Below are 20,827 nucleotides of genomic sequence, written 5' to 3'. Positions count from 1 at the left end.
TGCCTTGTTTGTGATTGCCTTGATGTACAAAATATATTGAAAATCATTCCATTTAGAAGACTTTTTTGAATGACATACAACCACAAGCTGTCTGCACTGCATTGTAAAGACACATTTAACATTCCGACACCCCACCTGGAGAGTCATTTTAACTGCTGCGATAGAGATTAAATTCCAACGCAAGGATGTCTAACTTCAATACATCAATTTGGAAACTTACTTATAGAATATATTTTAAAATGTTATCTCTTGATGCAATCATCTTGAACCCTCAGGCAGTGGTAGCAATTCTGAGGAAGTTATGAGCTCACTGAGGCTGAACCACAGGTGTTAGCTATTCAGAATTCTTTGCTATGTTCTTTATCACTTAAATAAATTTTGTAGTAATTTTAGTCTATAAAGTGTGTGAACTTGTGGCATTCGAGATTTTAAAAATTGATTTGCATTTATACAGCCCCTTTTACATCTCATGTTATCTCAAAACACTTTGAAACCAATGAATTACTTTTGAAATGCAGTTGCTATTGGTCAGTTCGCAACATCGACAACCAAATTATGTGCAACAATGTTCCAAAGAAGCCATGTAATTAATTCCATATAATTTATTTTTAGTGGTACTCATTGGGTTGTGACTGTTATCCAGGAAAGCCTCATCCTGTTCCTTCAAATGCTACAGGACAAACTAAACAGGGTTACGATTTAATGTTTCGTCTGAAAAACTAACACCTCGATACTGCAGCTCTACCCATGCAGTCCTTTGAAGTCATGATGTGGAGATGCCGGCGTTGGACTGGGGAAAACACAGTAAATAGGGCATGCTGTTTATGAGCAGATCTCCCACTCACCTGACGAAGGAGCAGCGCTCCGAAAGCTAGTGGTGTTTGCTACCAAATAAACCTGTTGGACTTTAACCTGGTGTCATGAGACTTCTTACTGTCTTTTGGAGTGTCAGCCTAAATTATGTGCTCGAGTCCTGAAGTAAGGTTTGAGCAGATACATTTTCTGACTCAGAGTTGAGGATATTACAACTAAACTAAGGTTGACACAAACAAATCGAGAAATCTAGGACATACATGAAATGAAATCAGTTTTCTTCCGATGCAAAATGGACAAATATCTGTATTTTATATGACTTTACATGGACAGGATGTATGCAATTTTTAAAATGGTTTTAGCTTGCTGTAATTTTAAAATCGTTCTTTGTCTCGGTATCAGGTATATGGCCAATACAGACAATTGTCAAGCCATTTTACAGTAAGTTTTACAGTAACTTAATTGCAGTGTTAATGTAAGCCTTACTTGTGACTAATAAATAAACTTTATTACTTTATTTTTATGGTTTCAATGAGAAGCAGCTTGGTTAACTTATCAGTTATTATTGGGCAGCATGATGGCACAGTGGTTAGCAGTGCTGACTCACAGCTGCAGGGACCTGGGTTCAATTACAGCCTTGGGTGACTGCCTGTGTGGAGTTTGCATGTTCTGCCTGTGTCTCCGTGGGTTTGCTCCAGGTGCTCCGGTTTCCTCCCACAGTCCAAAGATGTGCAGGTAAGGTAGATTGGCTATGCAAAATTGCCCCTTAGTGTCCCAAGATGAGTAGATTGGGAAGATTAGGATGAATGTGCAGGGTTACAGGGATAGGGGACGGGTGAATGGGTGGGCCTAAGTAAGATGCTCTGTCAGAGAGTTGATGCAGGCTCAATGGACTGAATGGCTTCCTTCTGCACTTCCAACAGCCCACAGGATGCAGAGGAGCAGTTGTGTAGTCAGACACTAAAAAGGTGTGAAAAAAGCAGGGTAGTTGTGATGGGTGACTTTAACTTCCCCCATATTGACTGGGAATCCCTTGCAACCAGGGGCTCAGATGGAGAGCAATTTGTTAGATGTGTCCAGAATACAGTATGTTGACAATCCAACCAGAAGGGGGCCATACTAGACTTGGCATTGGAGAATGAGCCAGGTCAGGTGATCAATGTTTCAGTGGGGGAGCATTTTGGGTTTAGTGACCACAATTCCATAAGATTTCAGGTCGTCATGGATAAGGAAATCACCTTGGGTGAGGGTGCTAAATTGGGCGAGGGCCAATTACATCCCAATTAGACAGGAACTGGGAAATATGGATTGGGAGTGGCTATTTGAGGGCAAATCCACTTCTGGCATGTAGGAGGCTTTTAAAGGCCAGTTGATTGAAGTGCAGGGTAGACATGACCCCACAAAAATGAAGGAAAGAAATGGCAGGATTCAGGAACCATGGATGACAAAGAAAATTGTAAGCATAGTCAAAAGGAAAAAGAAAACATACGATAGGTCTAGACATCTAAAAACTGATGAAGCCCTTGAGGAGTACAGTGAAAGCAGGAAGGAACTTAAAAGTGGAATTAGAAGGGCTAAAAGGGACCATGAAATGTCTTTAGCAAACAGGGTCAAGGAGAATCCCAAGGCTTTTTATGCAAATATTAGGAGCAAGAGGGTAGCAAGGGAAAGAGTAGGCCCACTCAAGGACAATAGAGGGAAGGTATGCGTGGAATCACAGGGAGTGGGTGAAATCCTCTTTAATAAGTACTTTGTATTGGTATTCACTTCCTTCTGCACTTCCAACAGCCCACAGGATGCAGAGGAGCAGTTGTGTAGTCAGACACTAAAAAGGTGTGAAAAAAGCAGGGTAGTTGTGATGGGTGACTTTAACTTCCCCCATATTGACTGGGAATCCCTTGCAACCAGGGGCTCAGACAAATTATTCACCAAGGAGAAGGACATGACGGATATGAAGGTCAGGGATAGGTGTGTAAACGTTCTAGAGAACGTCAATATATTAAGGAAGAAGTGTTGAGTATCCTAAATTGCATTAAGGTAGTCAGGTTCCCAGGGCCAGATGGCAGCTATCTCAGGTTACTGTGGGCGGCAAGGGAAGAAATAGCTGGGGCCTTAACATATATCTTCACATTCTCTTTGACCACAAGTGAGGTTCCAGAGGACTGGAGAATAGCCAATGTTGTTCCTTTGTATAAGAAAGGAAGCAGGGATAATCCAGCAAATTATAAACCGGTGAGCCTGACATCAGTGGTGGGGAAGCTTTTGGAGAAGATACTGAGGGACAGGATGTATGCACATTTGGAGGAAAATAGATTAGTTGATGACAAGCAGCATGACATTGTACAGGGAAGGTCATGTCTCACCAACTTGATTGAGTTTTTTGAAGAGGTGACGAAGAAAATTGATGAGGGAAGGGCTGTGGGGGTAGCTTGTATGGACTTTAGTAAGGTGTTTGACAAGGTCCCACATGGCAGACTGGTACAAAAACCAAATTCATATGAGATTCTGGCTTGATTATAGAAAACAGAGAGTAGTGGTGGAGGGATGTTTTTCAGAATGGAGATCTGTAGCTAGTGGTGTTCTGCAGGAATCAGTCCTAGAATCTCTGTTGTTTGTATATATGAATGATGTGGAGGAAAATGTGAATGGTCTGATTAGTAAGTTTGCGGATGACACAAAGATTGGCGAAGTTGTTGATAGTGCCGAGGATTGTCAGAGGATACAACAGGATATAGATAGATTAGAGACTTGGGCACAGAAATGGTGGATGGAGTTTAATTTGGACAAATGCGAGCTGATGCATTTTGGAGGATCAAATTTAGGTATGAATTATACTGTAAACAGCAGAACATACAGAGGAATCTGGGCGTGCAGGTCCACAGTTCCCTAAAAGTGGCAAGACAGGTGGCCAAGGTGATTAAGAAGGCATATAGCGTGCTTGTCTTCATCAGCCGGGGCATTAAGTACAGGAGTTGGGAAATCATGTTGCAGCTATATAAAACCTTGGTTAGGCTGCATTTGGAGTATTGCGTGCAATTCCAGTCATCATACTACCAGAATGACGTCAAAGCTTTGGAGCAAATGCAAAGAAAGTTCACCAGGACGTTGCCTGGTCTCAAGGGTGTTGGCTATGAGGAGAGGTTGAATAAACCAGGATTGTTTTCACAGGAAAGACAGAGGCTGGGGGGAGACCTAATAGAGGTCTAATTATGGGAGGCATAGATAGGGTGGATAGTCAGAGACTTATTCCCAGGATGGAAGAGCCAATTACAAGGGGGCACAGATTCAAGGTGAGCCGAGGAGGTTTTTCACGCAGAGAGTGGTGGGTACCTGGAATACGCTGCCAGAGGAGGTGGTGGAAGCAGGCACATTAGCAACATTTAAAAGGCATCTGGATGGGTAAATGAATAAGGAGGGAATAGAGGGGTACAAACCGAGTAAGGGCAGAAGATTTTCTTTTAGTTTAGTTAAGGCATCGTGACCAGCAAGGGTTTGGGGGGGCCGAAGGGCCTGTTCCTGTCCTGTACTTTTCTTTGTTCTTTGTTCCTTGTAGGGATTCTCTGATTCTGCTGCTTTTACTCAGAAACAGATCATTTGGTGCTTCAAACCCTACAATTTCATTCCCTTCACCACTGCCACATATTGGCTGCAGTGTGTTCCATCTACACTTTTCAAGCAGCAACACACCAAGGTTTCTTTGTCAGTTCCTCTCAAACCCACAATCTCTATTATTTAGAAGGATCAGGGAAGTAGTACATTGGAACACCACCATCTCCAAGGCCATCTCCAAATTTCATACCATCCTGACTTGGAAACATATTGCCTTGTTCCTTCATTGTTCCTGGGTCAAAATCCTGAAACTCCATATGTAACAACATCTCATGTGTGCCCTCACCACATACACACTGCAATGGTTCAAGTGGGTGACATTCCATTTTCTTCTTAGGGGCAATTGAGGATAAATGGTGGGTTCTGGTCTTGCCAGCAATGCCCATATCCCATGAAAGGGTAAATCTATGCCAGTTTATTTGACTATAAAGCTCACCATGGGTGAATCCATTCCTGTCCTCAGTGAATATCAATATTTTCTAGCAAGAGTCACTTGACTTGACCAAGGCACTGAGGTCAATTGAATCAGTCCATTTGTTTTGTTTTATTCTTTCATAGAATGTGGGCATCACTGGCTAGGCCAGCATTTTTATTACCCTGCCCTAATTGCCCTTGAGAGGGTGGTGTTGAGCTGTCTTCTTGAACCATGGCAGTCCATGTGATATAGGTACACCTACAGTCCTGTTAGGGAGGGAGATCAGGATTTTGACCGAGCAATAGTGAAGGAACAGGGTTTTAGTTCCATATCAGGAGGATGGGTGGCTTGGGAGGGGAACTTGCAGTTGGTGGTGTACCCATGCATTTGCCCATGCATTTGCTTTTCTTGTCTTTCCAGGTGATAGAGGGTCTTGGTGAGTTGCTGTTGTGCATCTTGTAGATAGTACATCCTGTTGCCACTGTACATTAATGATAGAGGGAGTGAATTTTGAAAATGGAGGATGAGGTGCCCTGGATTGTGTTGCGTCTCTTGTGTGTTGTTGGAACTGCACTCATCCAGGCAAGTGGAGAGTATTCCATCACATTCCTGACTTCTGCGTTGTAGATGGTGGGCAGGTTTTGGGGCGTTAGGAAGTGAGTTACTCGCCACAGACCTACTCTTGTAGCCACAGTATTTATATGGCTGGTGTAGTTTCGTTTCTGGCTAATGGTAACCCCGGGCATGTTGACAGTGGGGGATTCAGCGATGGCAATGCCATTGAATGTCAAGGGGTGATGTTGGAGATAATCATTGCCTGGTCCTCATGTGATGTGAATGTCACTTGCCATTTATTTTTTGTTTATTTAATATTGTCAGAAGTAGGCTTACATTAACACTGCAATGAAGTTACTGTGAAAATCCCCTAGTTGCCACACTCCAGCACCTGTTCGAGTACACTGAGGGAGAATTTAGCATGGCCAATGCACCTAACCAGCACGTCTTTCAGACTGTGGGAGGAAATTGGAGCACCCGGAGGAAACCCATGCAGACACAGGGAGAACGTGCAAACTCCACACACCCAAGCCTGGATATTGTCAATGTCTTGCTGCATTCAGACATGAACTGCTTCTGTGTTTAAGGAGTGGCAAATGTGGCTGTACACTATGCAAGGGCAAGTATACACCCTTCTGACCTTTGAAAGGAAGGTCCTGCAAGTGGGCACTTATGAGAAATTGAACTGAGAACTTGTGGCTGGTGTGCTTTTACATACAAAGTCAATGAAAAGAAAAAGTCACAAGCCGGGGGATGGGGGAGAATGACAACCACGTGCGGCCTCCAGGCACATCTCCCTTTGCAGAATGTGATATGGAGATGCCAGTGTTGGACTGGGGTGGGCCAGATGAGAGGTCACACGACACCAGGTTACAGTCCAATAGGTTTATTTGAAATCACAAGCTTTTGGAGCGCTGCTCCTTCGTCGGGTGAAGTGGAGAGAGGCACGGAATATATATGATGTGGAGATGCCGGTGTTGGACTGGGGTAAACACAGTAAGAAGTCTCACAACACCAGATTAAAGTCCAACAGGTTTATTTGGTAGCAAAAGCCACTAGCTTTCGGAGCGCTGCCCCTTCGTCAGATGGAGTGGGAGTTCTATTTGGAGATCCTCTCCACTTGGAACCGGCAGTTTGCGGTGTCGATGGTAGTCATGATGTGGAGATGCTGGCGTTGGGCTGGGGTAAATACAGTAAGAAGTCTCACAACACCAGGTTAAAGTCCAACAGGTTTATTTGGTAGCAAAAGCCAGTAGCTTTTGGAGCGCTTGTGGCCCCTTGGTCAGGTGAGTGGGAGTTCTATTTGGAGATCCTCCCCACTTGGAACCGGCAGTTTGCGGTGGAGAGGATCTCCAAATAGAACTCCCACTCACCTGACGAAGGAGCAGCGCTCGGAAAGCTAGTGGCTTTTGCTACCAAATAAACCTGTCGGACTTTAACCTGGTGTTGTGAGTTTCTTACACGGAATGTATAGGCAGAGTGACAATAGCCGCCGGACACTCACAGGTAATCACGAGTGTTAACTGATGAGTACAGACAGTGTACGCCGGCTGACTACACCTGTCTTTTGCAGACTGCAGGATGTGCCTGCGCTCAAAGGAGGTGGTGGGGGACTACATTTCCCAGGTGCCGCGCGCAGGCAGAGGCGGCAGGATGTGGGCTGGGAAAGCGGAAGGTGGTGAGTGGGCCGGCCGGCCGGCTGATGACGGGAGCTCTCGCGCCCGTGTATCCGGGCTCGGCGCGCGACGCTCTTCCTTTGGCGCCGGCGGCTGTTGAAGCGCAGCTTCCATGTGCGCATCGGCCGCTCGCTGAGAGGCCGAGTGAGCGGCAAGGCAGGAGCGGCCCAGCGAGCACAACACCCGCTTATATAATATTAAAAAATATATAATTAGAAGGAAAGGAGGAGAGAGGGGACTTTGAAAAAAAAATTAAAAAAAAACAACTGAACGTCGATTTTCTTCCAGAGCGCGGCAGAGAAACTTCCAATGGATCCGGCTAAGATCATCGAGGCCCTGAGGGGGACCATGGACCCTGCGCTCAGGGAGGCGGCCGAGCGACAGCTCAACGAGGTAACCGCGGCCCACTTCCCGGCTCCTTGCAGGTGTCGCTCGCTCTGCGTCGAGTTGTGAAATGTTCGGGCTGGCGGCCTCGGCCCCGGCGCCCGTGCCGCGTCCGCTCAGTGGCCGCCTGCTGCCGGCAGACATGTTAGAGTGATTCGCCTTTCTCACGCCTAAAATCGCACGTAACGGTCCGCGATCTTCTTTGGGCCAATTTAGTGACCTCTAGCCCGCGGGTTATTGCCTTCCCTTTGCCCATCAAGGTAAACTGAATCACTTGTTAGGGCGTCTGTTGAGTTAGAATTTACGCCAGGCTCGTCATGTCGAGCTTTGCTGGTTCATGCATCAAGTGGATTGCGAACTTTTATTATGTGTATATAGAGGGAATGCGGCTACAACATTGGTCCTCACAATCCTCATCTTCCTAATTTGTTAAGCAAATAAAATTGTGGCTGAAACATTGAAGTACAGTGTTCTTTTGTCAAAGTTCAGAGCCAGCTGTTTTTTGAACAGGGTTTCAACCTCATCTATATCTTCACCTTTTGCCCCACCCCCATTTATTTATTTTGCTTGTAAGCCTCCTGCCAAATGTGGCTTTTCCCCCTCTGACACTGCAAGTTTGTTAGGGGACTGTAGAGCTTGCCTTCACTGAGAATGAGTAAAGAATGGAACTTGCACTAACCTCTGTAGCATTTACAAGTGCTCTCGTTCTCAACTGAATGTTGCAGATTTTATGACGGGGATGGAGGACATAAAGGGAAGTCTTACAGTTTATGTGCAGACTTGAGTTGATAAAGCAACCATTAGCTTGGCACAAAACATTTCTTGTATGCATTGCTGTAGCATTTGAGCAATCTGGATTTAAATATTAAATCAAATTCCTTGTAAACTGCAGCTTGATAACCTATCTAGTGGACCAATGTAGTGTCCTATCTGTCTGATAGTACTTTCTATGTAATGAAGAAGAGCATTGATCTGATATCTATTATAAATACACAGTTCTAATAAGTTGTGAAGAAAGCTTGAGCATTTTAAGAAAATATATTTGTTTCCTCTTTTTGCTACTTTTATCCCATCCTTTCTTGAAGACGATTTATCCTTTCATTAGATTTTGGCTCATAGATGCCACCTCCCTTTGGTACTTGTTCAAGCAACTATTAGTCATGAATGCTGATAGATACTCCCATGGTACAGTAATCTGTCACCTGTAGCCGACAGGTGACTGACCGTCTTCAAGGGGGCGGCACGGTAGCACAGTGGTTAGCACTGCTGCTTCACAGCTCCAGGGACCTGGGTTCGATTCCCGGCTTGGGTCACTGTCTGTGTGGAGTTTGCACATTCTCCTCGTGTCTGCGTGGGTTTCCTCCAGGTGCTCCAGTTTCCTCCCACAGTCCAAAGATGTGCGGGTTAGGTTGATTGGCCATGCTAAAAATTACCCGTAGTGTCCTGAGATGCGTAGGTTGGAGGGATTAGTGGGTAGATATGGGGGTAGGGCCTGGGTGGGATTGTGGTCGGTGCAGACTCGATGAGCCGAATGGCCTCTTTCTGTATTGTAGGGTTTCTATGATTTCTATGGGGACCAGCTATCGGATGTGAGAAACTTAACTGGTATTAATTTAATCTTTGGCAGTGACTGCTAGGTTACTGAACTGTAGTATAACAACAGTTAGGGTAGGAGTCCTAGATTTTATTCTCCCCATAGCTTCTCTTTGCCCTCCAGTCTCCCACACTTGATTCATCTTGGATCTCGATTCTAGTTTGTGAGAATTCAGTTGTTTTTAATCTGTACTATCAAACTAGGCCTCAGGATATGATGTTTCAATTTTGAAAGAAGTATTTGTGGAATCTGTTGGGAAGTGCACTTGATGTAACTGCTATTACTATTAAGTTTTGATTCACAAGAACGAGCCCTGGAATGAAGAGCTTGTCGTATGAGGAACAGTTGAGGACTCTGGGTCTGTACTTGTTGGAGTTTAGAAGGATGAGGGGGGATCTTATTGCAACTTACAGGATACTGTGAGGCCTGGTTAGAGTGGACGTGGAGAGGATGTTTCCACTAGTCGGAAAACTAGAACCAGAGGGCACAACCTCAGACTAAAGGGACAATCCTTTAAAATAGGTGAGGAGGAATTTCTTCGGCCAGAGAGTGGTGAATCTGTGGAACCCTTTGCCGCAGAATCATAGAAACCCTACAGTGCAGAAGGAGGCCATTCGGCCCATCGAGTCTGCACCGACCACAATCCCACCCAGGCCCTACCCCCACATATTTTACCCACTAATCCCTCTAACCTACGCATCCCAGGACTCTAAGGGGCAATTTTTTTTTAACCTAGCCAATCAACCTAACCCGCACATCTTTGGACTGTGGGAGGAAACCGGAGCACCCGGAGGAAACCCACGCAGACACGAGGAGAATGTGCAAACTCCACACAGACAGTGACCCGAGCCGGGAATCGAACCCGGGACCCTGGAGCTGTGAAGCAGCAGTGCTAACCACTGTGCTACCGTGCCGCCCAGAAGGCTGTAGAGGCCAGGTCATTGAGTGTCTTTAAGACAGAGATAGATGGGTTCTTGATTAATAAGGAGATCGGGGATTATGGGGAAAAGGCAGAGGATGAGAAAAATATCAGCCATGATTGAATGGCAGAGCAGACTCGCTGGGTCGAGTGGCCTAATTCTGCTCCTATGCCTTATGGTCTTATGGTTATGGTCTTATGATTCACTTAACAAGGAAACATTGAGTCCTGGTTTCAGAATCTATATGCATTTCAAATCTGTTTGGATATTTTGGAGCAATTATGATTTTAGGCCAAACTTGAAATAACCTGTCTTTCAGGTTTGTCACGAACAGCTGAATGTCTTTTACTGAACAATTCTAACCTGATTTCTGTCGTCGCCAATTTCAGAAAATATTTTCATATTATATGGCTATGCTGACAGCTACATGAACAAGTAAAATCAAAACGTAATGTGTGCATGTATTGCATAAAATATAAATTTGTGCATCAATCACTGGAAATGATCCTTATGTCAAAATGTCTTCGTAGAAACATTAGTTGAAATATGCATGATGTAACAAAGTGCTTTTCTGTCTTTACTGTAAGAAAAGCAATGATATATACGATTCACAAACTTTCCCATCTCTTGCTAAGTATGTTTAACTTAGTCAACACATTATTCTCATGTGACTGCAGATTGGCTTTAACTATCCTGTAGAAACTCTTAATTTTCATCTATGACAGTAATTTTAACTTTCAATTAAACATTTAATATTTTGGCCAATTGCACTCATGATTACTGTATCTATATGGGACTGAGGTGGAGCTGACTACTCCAGAACACAGATGTAGTGCAGTTGTACCTTGGGTTGAAAAGACAAATCCCTCTCACCCAGTAAGTTAGTTAGTAATCCAACAGTGCTGTATTCTAATAAATTTGACAGTTGTGTCATACAGGATCTTTGGACTTCTTGTTAAATGCATTTTCAATATGTTCTTAAGGATTGACTACCAATTTCTTCATAAAGAACATGTTTAGTATGAACATTGATTTCAGGAGCTTCACACTTCAGATGTCTTCATTTGCAAACATGCAAAAATTCCAACATGACTTTCAGGTTTTCCATGTATTTCATTACTCCAAAATCCACATGCCCATGGCTATTTGCTCATCCATCTGTCTCTAATGTATCTTTGTATTTATATGCTTGTTCATGTGTCAGTTTCAAAAAGGGTCTGCACCTGAAATCTTAACTTGCACGGGTCCTGCCTGGTGTGTGATTCTAGCACTTCCTGTTTTGTTTCATTTCCAAACTCTATCATAATTTGCTTTTCACTTGGACTATTTTGGTTCTGAGTTTGTGCTAATAGAGATGACAGTTGCGATGACAACTGATGACCGTGTTCCTGATTGATGTCCAGTATAACCTGACTGAATAGTATAGGTAGCATGTAAGAATAGGTTTGGATTTAATGAGAATGTTGTCCAATGTTGAATAGATTGCTAATGCTCACACATAACCAATGACCACTTGATGGTGCACGAGATCTCTGTTTAACCATCCACCAGCAAGAGTTAGCACCTTTTTAGGAAAAATTGGAAATGTGGCAATGAATGTTTTGAAAATTTTGTTTCTAACATTTTGTACAGGATAATACCATTGCATTGCGAGAAATCAGGGATTTGAATAGGAAGATTGTGTTGCACGCTGTTCTTTCATTCCTGGTTAGGTTCATATCGAGATAAACTGATGGAATGAAAGTACCTTGGGTGTAGAAGTTCTGCATGAAATGAGTTTGAGCAATATCAGGCTAGTCCTTGGGAAGGAATTTGCAGCATAAAGCAACATTCAGCAGTAAATTGCCTCAATCATATTAGCTAATATAACTGGAATTTTGAGAGAATCATAGAATCCTACAGTGCAGAGGAGGCCATTTGGCCCATTGGGTCTGCACCAACAACAATCCTATGCATTTACCCTAGCTGGGCCTCCTGACACGAAGGGGCAATTTAGCATGGCCAATCCACCTAACCCGCATATCTTTGGACTGTGGGAGGAAACTGGAGCACTTGGAGAAAACCCATACAGACACGAGGAGAACGTGCAAACTCCACACAGACAGTGACCCAAGCCGGGAATCGAATCCGAGTCCGTGGTGCTGTGCTGCCCAGAGAGGGAGTATCATACAGGGACTTCATATCTGAGATTAAAGATCATGCATATTAAAGTTATGACATATTGTAGGATAGGCTAGAATATGAGGTCGTTTTGCATTCCATTGAGTCATGATGGAAGCACTTTTAACATCAGATGATCAAATCACAAATGTTTCTCAGTTCTGCTTCCCCATGTCTTAGTATAAAATTGTTATCTGCATTTAAGTTTTAAGTTGTTGTATCACTCAAATATACATGTTTAATAGATTTTTATCTTTGTACATTACAGGCCAACAAAGCTGTTACCTTTGTATCGACTCTGCTTCAAATTACAATGTCAGACCAATTGGATTTGACTGTAAGGCAAGCAGGTAAGTTATTAACTGTCTAGAAACAATGTGCAACAGAGCCCAAGACAGGTTTGAGTTAAACATTCCAGACTACTGAGTATATGTTTTCTAGATGTTGGTATCCATGAAGCGCTGTGGGGCAGCAGCAGCAGAATTGTACTCAACTAGAATCTGTAACCTTGGCCTGGCATATCCCCCATTCTACCATTACCATTAAGTCAAGGGATCAACCCTGGTCCAATGAAGAGTGCAAGATGCCTTGCCAGGAGCAGCACCTAAAAATGAGGTGCCAACCTGGTGAAGTGACAACACAGGACTTGTGTGCTAAGCAGCATGCAATAGATGCAGCTAAGCAATCCACAACCTACAGAACAGATCTTAAGCTCTCAAGTGCTGTCACACCCAGTCATGAAGGTAGTGGACAGCTCACTAGAGGAGGAGGTTCCACAAATAGCCTCATCCTCCATGATGTGGGAGCCCAGCAAATCATTGTGAAAGATGAGAGGGAATCATTTGCAGCAGTCTTCAGCCAGAAATGTTGAGTAGATGATCCATCTCAATCTCTCCTGGAGGTTTCCAACATCACAGGTGCCAGTCTTCAACCAATTTGATTCACTTCATGTGATATCAATAAATGGTTGAAGGCACTGGATGCGGCAAAGACTATGTGTCCAATAATGTTCTGGCAATAGTACTGAAGACTTGTTCTCCAGAACTTGCCACGCCCCTAGCCAAGCAGTTCCAGTACAGCTACAACACTGGCATCTACCCAGCAATCTGGAAACTTACCCAGGTCTGTCCTGGCCACAAGAAACAGGACAAATCCAACCCAGCCAATTACTGCTCTATTAGTCTACTCTCGATCATCAGTAAAATGATGGAAGGGTCATCGGCGATGCTATCAAGCGGCACTCTTTCAGTAATGACCTGCTGACTGATGCTCAGTTTCTACCAGGATCATTCCGCACCTGACTGCATTACGCTTTTAATTCAAACATGGAAAGAAGAGCTGAACTTTAGACATGAGTGACTGCCATTACATCAAGGCAGTATTTGACTGAGTGCGACATCAAGGAGTCCGAGCAAAATTGGAGTCAATGGGAGTCTCCTGCTGGTTGGAGTCATACCTAGCACAAAGGAAGACTTTTGAGTTGTTGGAGGTAAATCATCTCATTCCTAGGACACAACTGCAGGAGTTCCTCAGGGTACTGTCCTAGGCACAGCCATCTTCAGCTGCTTCAATCATCTTTCTTCCACCATAACGTCAGAAGTGGAGATGTTGGCTGATGATTGCAGGATGTTCAGCACCATTTGTAACTCCTCATAATGGAGCAGTCCATGTCCAAATGTAGCGAGACCTGGATAATCTTCAGGCTTGGGCTGACAAGTGGCACGTAACATTCGCACCACACAAGTGACAGACAGTGACCATCTCCAACAAGAGGAAATCTAACCATCACCCCATGACATTCAATGGCATTATCATTGCCGAATCTCCCACCATCAATATCTTGATGGGTAACATTGACCAGAAACTGAACTGGACTAGCCATACAAATACCGTGGCTGCAAGAGCAGGTCAGAGGCTAGGAATTCTGTGGTGAGTAATTCACCATCTGACTGCCCAAGGCCTGTCCACCATCTACAGGGCGCAAGCCAGGAGTATAATGGAATACTCTCCATTTGCCTGGATGAGTGCGGCTCGACACCATCCAGGACATAGCAGCCTGCTTAAATGGCACCCCATCCACCACCTTTAACATCTAGTTCCGTTGCCCAATGGCAGCAGTGTGTACCATCTACAAAGATGCACTGCAGCCACTCGCCATGGCTCCCTAGTACATCCCAAACCCATGACCACTGCCATCTAGAAGGGCAAGGGCAGCAGATACATGGGAACACCACCACCTGCAAGTTCCCCTCCAAGTCACTCATCATCTTGACTTGGAAATATATTCTTTCAATGTTGCTGGGTCAAATTACTGGAACTAACAGTACTGTGGGTGTACCTACATGATCTGGACTGCAGCAGCTCAATAAGGCAGCTCATCACATTATCGAGAGCAATTAGAGATGAGCAATAAATGGTGGCCCATGAATGAATTAAAAGAAAGAGTAATTTGCTTAGGAGTAATATCCTTTTTGATCTAGTGTGATTATTCACTACATTTAGTTCTGCATGTTACATCATAGTGGTCAATAGCAAGAAATAGTTTGGAAATGTAAAAAGATAATTATCATGCTTTAAATGTCCTGCATTTCAAAGCATGTCCAATCGAGTACATGGAAAAGAGAAGGGTTGGTTCTAAACTATTCCATGTTCCCGACTTGAAAGACTTTGCCCTTTATCCATCAGTGTAAAGTTTGGGAAATAGACTCCAACAATCAGACAGCTTTATAAGTTGAAATAAGCATAGATACAATAATTCAGCCAGTAAATATCAGTCTAGTTTTGTTTTAATATGATGATTTAACAGCAAAACTAATACCTATGTTTTAAGTTTTGTAATCCCCACCCAGCCCATTTTCTTTCTGGCCCTTTTCTAACTGTCATTTTACTTTTTTCCTTTCTGAACTTTCTTTTCTAATTTTTCACTTTGAAAATAATTTGCTGCTTTATTTAAGTTTTTTGCTAATTCTCAGTTTCCCATTAGAAGGTGGAAGCTACTTTTAAAGTAACTATTCTGGGTGGGAAAAGCTTGTAACTTAGTTTATTGAAGGCATGTCATTCTTTAACATTTTCTGCAAGGTTCAAACAGCAAGGGGAACAACTTGCATGAACAGTTGTAATTGTTATGGACAGTAGAGTGAATGATATAAGCCAAGTTTGATTCCCAGTCTCTCAAGTTAGCTGGTTTTAACTGGGGTTTGAATTTTGTAACTACAAATATATTTGACCCAGCAGGTCCAAATTGGTGTTTGCTCTGCAAGTGCCTCCTCATACCCTTCTTCATGTAAAATGTCATCATAATCCTTTTTCCCCTCATGTTTACTTAGCTCCCCCTTAAAGGCAACTATGCTCGTCACCTCAGCTACTCATTGTGGTATCATGTTCCCCATACTAACCCATGACTGGGTGCAGAAGTTTAACCTCAATGTCCAATTTGGATTTAAATCTGTATAACCCCTCAGTTCTGTGCTAATGTAAGCCAACTTGTGACACTAAGAAATAAACTAAACTAATTTTGGACATGGGACTTATCATTGGACTGGCAAACCGCATATGCCTGCTGGGTATCCCCAGGCAGCTTGGGGAAGACTATTTTAATTTCAGGCCACGGTGACTCATAAGGTAGGTACTAGAAGAAAGGGATTGGCAGGAAATGGGATTCAGTGACCAGGAAGGAGGAGAGGGTCGGATCAGAAATGACGTTACCAGGAGCCCACAACAGCTTGTTTTTAATGCATTTTTTCACTTCACTGGCAGACATTTTTTATCTTTTCTGGTAGGGACAGTGGGCCTTTTAATGACTGTTGCTGAAGCTGTGTCATCCTTGGTGACTACATTCAGGGAAAATCAATTGTGTGAAGGGAGCATAATACAAACATTAGGCTTTATGCTTGTATTATGTTTTTTGCTGGATGCAGAGACAAGAAAGCCTTTTTCAGGCACAGGCCCTCGGTGCCTCTTTTGAAGTCTCCACCAAAAACACAGATGTTTGTTTCAGAAAGTGTGTTCACTATCTGCCCTGTTGGACATCTGCCATCACTGACTTAACTATATATCAAATATGTCTAGCTTTTGGACAGCCAGATTTTGGATAATGTGCCTGCACATATCAAACTCTGCAAAAAAAAACACTTCTCACCTTCTGTCTTTAAACTATGAGCCTTCAAAATTTGTTTGATGCTTCAGCAAACCTGTGTTGTGAATATCTATTGTGGGTACAGCATTTAGCTAACTTTTTAACTTGCTTTTTTCTGGAGCATTGTTGATAAAGTTTGTAAACAAAATCAGAAACATTTGAGTAAAGTGAATCCCCAACAAATAAGTGCATATTACATTAAACCTCATACTGATTATTTTATATCTAAATGCATTTAGATTGTAAACTTGTATTTTATTTTCAATTAAGTTATGCACTTCATTTATGTATTATAATGTATGGGTGCTGCCTTTAATCATTCTTGTGAGAGCAAAATGGTTGCAGCCTCAAACTGTGTACACCTCTGTACACTAAAGTCATTGACTAGTATTGGTGCAATGAATGTTGAGTGTGATGTGGACAGAAATTATTTGCTGGCAAACCAGCACGGATTTATATAATCCGACTTTTCCAATGTTTTTACACTAAATTCAGGACATCAGTAACTATCTTGCTTAGATTTGATTATAATATTTAAGAATTTTTTAAAAAATAGGCGATCAGTTAGTATTGGAACTCAGCAAATTTGGTTCATTTTGTGTCTGTATTTGCTGAAGTCTTTTCTAGTTTGTGATGCAGTGGTAATGTAGCAATGAGCAAATTAGACCAGACATTTTGCTTGTAGTCAAATCTTTGTTGCTGCCATTGTTTTTTCTCGCTCCCTAATGCAGGGGAGCTGAACTAAGGTCCGTTGAATCATCATTACTATTACCTCATCTGCAATCAGCTAACTGAGCAGATAATTAGAAAGGCACAAAGCAACTTGCATTTATTTAGCCACTTTTAAAGTAGTGAAACTTCCCAAGATGCTTCACAGGAAAGTTATCAAATAAACTTTGACACTGAGGAGATATTTGGGCAGGTGATCAAAAGCTAGATCAAAGAGAGAAGTTTTAAGTTTGAAGGAGGGGTAGAGAGGTGTAGGGAGGGAACCCAAGAGCTTGGGACCTAGGCAGAAGGCATAGTTGCCAATGTTGAAGCAACTAAAATTGGGAATGGACAAAAAAGTTGCTTGTTCTTTGCGGGGAAGGTCCACAAGGATGTGGGCAATAAAGTTTTGACCGTGTTTAAGTTGGGTGGAAGATGGGAGGCTGAATTGGTGACTATGAAATCGTCAAGTCTGGAGGTAAAAAGGCATGGGTGAGGATTTCAGGAGCAAATGAGCTGATGCAGAGATGGAAATAAGCTGATTGGTGATGGAGTGATTGTGATCAGAAGCTCGTTTCATGCTCAGATATGACACCAAGGTTACGATATTCTGGTTCTGCCTCAGAAAGTTGCCAGGGCAAGGGATGGAGTTAGTGGTTGGGGAACAGAGTTTGGACAGGAACCAAAGACCCCAGTGAGTTGTGCCTTTGCAATATTTAATTGGAAGAAATTTCTGTCCATCCATCTATATGCTAGATAAGCAGTAATCAGGAGCAATATGGTCATTGAGCTTTGAATTTTCTTGATCTGTTTGGTCAAGCTACTCATTTAATAAATTTAAAGGCCTAAAAACAATTTTTTAAATTTTATTTGATGAGTTTAATTCTTTATTCAGCATACTTAAATTTACCTAAAATACCAGATAATCTATAGCAGTGGTTCCAAAGGGTGCGGCATGCCACACTGGTGCGGCAAGAGAGGATGGCAAGTGTGGCGGGAAGATGCAAGGACAATCGAAGAAACATTTAAACATGGATTAGATATTTTTCCAAAGTGATTGTTTTATACTTTCTGGATGTCCCATGATCATATTATAAAGTAGTTGTGTTCTATGTTATGAATCAAGCGCTGCTAGGAGTTGTTTTTTTTTGCTTTTGAATGTATTTTTTAATCAATAAAAAATTCGGTGTGGCGCAAGCAAATTTTTATTCCGAAAGTGCAGGCCAGTGAAAAAAGTTTGGGAACCACTGATCTATAGCATTGCTTTATGCTGCATTCTGCAGTTAGAATAGTGCTAAATATTGAAAAATAGTGACTAATTTTGATGAGATTATTCTTTAGATTTCATCAAAGCTGTGTTCTACAATCTGTGGTTTTAATGGGACATGTTGTTTAGCTCTTTGCTTTAAGAGAAGAGAGATTGAAGGCGAGTTTTGTTAAAACTGAAAGGGAGTGAATAGAAGGTAGACTGGTTGCAACTATACAACTACAAGTTTAGACCTGCTGATATAATGGGAACTGTTTTGTATTTAAAGATATTTTGAATAAACTGTTTACTTAAAACAACTTGAATTATGTAGCACTCCTGACATAAAGTAGCATTTTTCATTTCCGAAAAACCTCTGCTTTAAAAGGCACAGGTGGTAGATACCAAGAAGAAAAGCGGAAAGGGAAACTTGAGGAGTGAATGGGGAGGCTTGAAATAAGTCACTTGACAATAGAAAGGGGCTATCAAAATCAAGTTGTTTGCGGGAAAGGTCCACAAGGCAGTGCAGGGAGCAGCATTAGCAAAGTGCAGTCTGTTAAAGAAGTGAGCATGTGTCCTGGGTGGGTTGCTGAAAAGAAGTGGCGCAAATAATGTTGAGCAGCAAGATCATATCCTGATGTCTGGAAATGCTGGAAGCCTCGAGCTGAGCAAGGGTAGGAATGACCTGGAAGGGAATAACATTTTGGTTCTGAATAAGTTGTAGTTTGTGAAAAGATGGATTCAAAAGCAGAGAGCATTGATGCAGTGTAAGATTTGGTTAGGATTTGAGCACTTGTGGAGGTATAGTTGGGTTGTGTGTGAACAGTTTTGAAAGAAAGCAGTGTTTAAACAGCCAATCAGGTGTGCAGTTGGAAGGTTAGAACTGGGTCAGTCAAGCCACCAAAGTTGTATATTTCTGCAAGGGAAACTGGAGAAGTTGGTGTGATCTAAGACTGGAGGCAGATAGAAGCAGAGAAGATGCTTTTTGCTAACATCAAGCTTTAAGAAATTTTGATTCCAAATTTATGTTTATTGGTCGTGAATGGAGCCCAGTCCATCACTCAACCAGCCTCCCATCCATTTACACTGTCTATACTTCCTGTTACCTTGGAAAAGCAGCCAGCATAATCAAGGATCCCTCGCACCCGGACATACTCTCTTCCACCTTCTTCTGTCGGGAGAAAGATATTAAAGTCTGAGGACGCGTACCAACCGCCTCGAGAACAGCTTCTTCCCTGCTGCCATCGGACTTTTGAATGGATCTACCATATGTTAAGCTGATCTTTCTCTACATCCTAGCTATGACTGTAACACTACATTCTGCACCCTCTCCTTTCCTTCTCTATGTACGGGTATGCTTTATCTGTATAGCGTGCAAGAAACAGTACGTTTCACTGTATAACAGTACATGTGACAACAATAAATCAAAATCAATGTTTCCAATTTCAGAGATCACATTTTCTTTACCATCTACCACCAGAAATGTAGCTGCTTTCTGCATTGAAACAATGGTATTTTTGGCAGATATTGTTGTAAAAATATTTTCTCTCTTTACTCTGCTAAGGGTGTCAACTCTTGCAGGGCAAGTTTATGGCACTGGCATTCGTAGTACGTCACCCACATGTCTCTATTCTTGTGTGAGCATAGACTTTAAGTTTCAGCTGGTTTGAGTATAAAATAGCAAACTTGCCTGATGCTTCCCTTGTCCATTGTCCGCTTTCCAGCAGAGATACCTGGGTAGTGATCAGGGTGTTATCGTAACTTTTTTTTTCATTCTCTAACCTGGAGTTCAAAAAGGTTCAGTCTTGAGGTTACAGAAATAGACGTGATTGTGAATTGTGGATGGTTAATATTTCCCTCTTGAACACAGTTTGAAAATACATGGGTGCTTAAATGACCTGAACTGTGTTGTAACATTTCTGCGGGTCAAAAAGTGACCAGGTTTATTAAGAGAATTCCTGGAGAGAAACCAGAAATTAGAAACTTCATGTTGGATGCGAACTGTTGTATTCAGTCACCTTTTAGTTTCAGTCCTGCCCTTGGAAATGGTATGCCAGCAATTTCTGCTTTGCAGTCTCTTGTTTTTTCATGGACAGTGAGAAAATTGGAAGGTAGCACCTACTTAATATCCATTGTCATTTGTCTTAACAGTTTCAGTCCTTCTGTTAAAAATTCAGATCTGCATACTCTCTATGGTTCCGTGGTGTCACTTATTTCCACAAGCAATGTGAGATCTCAAATGTTTGCATGATTGTTTAACCGTGAGCATATCTGTTGCATTCTCCAATTAACTGGCCAAATATGTCTTTAGTATGACTGCTTCCTCAATCTCTTTGAAGATTGAATAACTACTTTGTGAATGAAACTTGGTATAAATTGAGCTGCTTTGATTCACAGCAAGATGAATGTACAGTACAGCAATCATGATGTAACTCGTTTGTTTTCAAGAAGTGCAGCTCCACAAAATACCAAATAAAATAGACCCAAACTTTCTCCTGTTGGTGGTTTATCATCTTTGATTTAAATAAGAAGTTCTGACTGCTTTCTTGCACTCTTAACTTCTAAGAATAATTGAATATAAAAGAAGACTGAAGGTGGCCATTTGGCCTAAT

At 42.4% G+C, this 20,827-nt stretch overlaps 1 protein-coding gene across 3 annotated transcripts in view; it reads left to right on the top strand.

Moving 5' to 3' along the window:
* Positions 1 to 7,132: 7,132 nt before the first annotated feature.
* Positions 7,133 to 20,827, top strand: part of ipo7 (importin 7) — a 61,665-nt gene continuing 47,970 nt past the window's right edge. For all 3 annotated transcript variants that reach the window (XM_078220707.1, XM_078220706.1, XM_078220705.1), the window contains exons 1-2: positions 7,133 to 7,461; positions 12,395 to 12,476. In XM_078220707.1, coding sequence (XP_078076833.1) covers positions 7,378 to 7,461; positions 12,395 to 12,476 — 166 coding nt within the window. In that variant the 5' untranslated portion in view covers positions 7,133 to 7,377. The remainder of the gene's footprint in view (positions 7,462 to 12,394; positions 12,477 to 20,827) is intronic.

This window comes from Mustelus asterias, chromosome 9 (genome assembly GCF_964213995.1).
Source record: "Mustelus asterias chromosome 9, sMusAst1.hap1.1, whole genome shotgun sequence".
Taxonomy (NCBI): Eukaryota; Metazoa; Chordata; class Chondrichthyes; order Carcharhiniformes; family Triakidae; genus Mustelus; species Mustelus asterias.
This window is presented reverse-complemented; position numbering and strand designations above follow the sequence as displayed.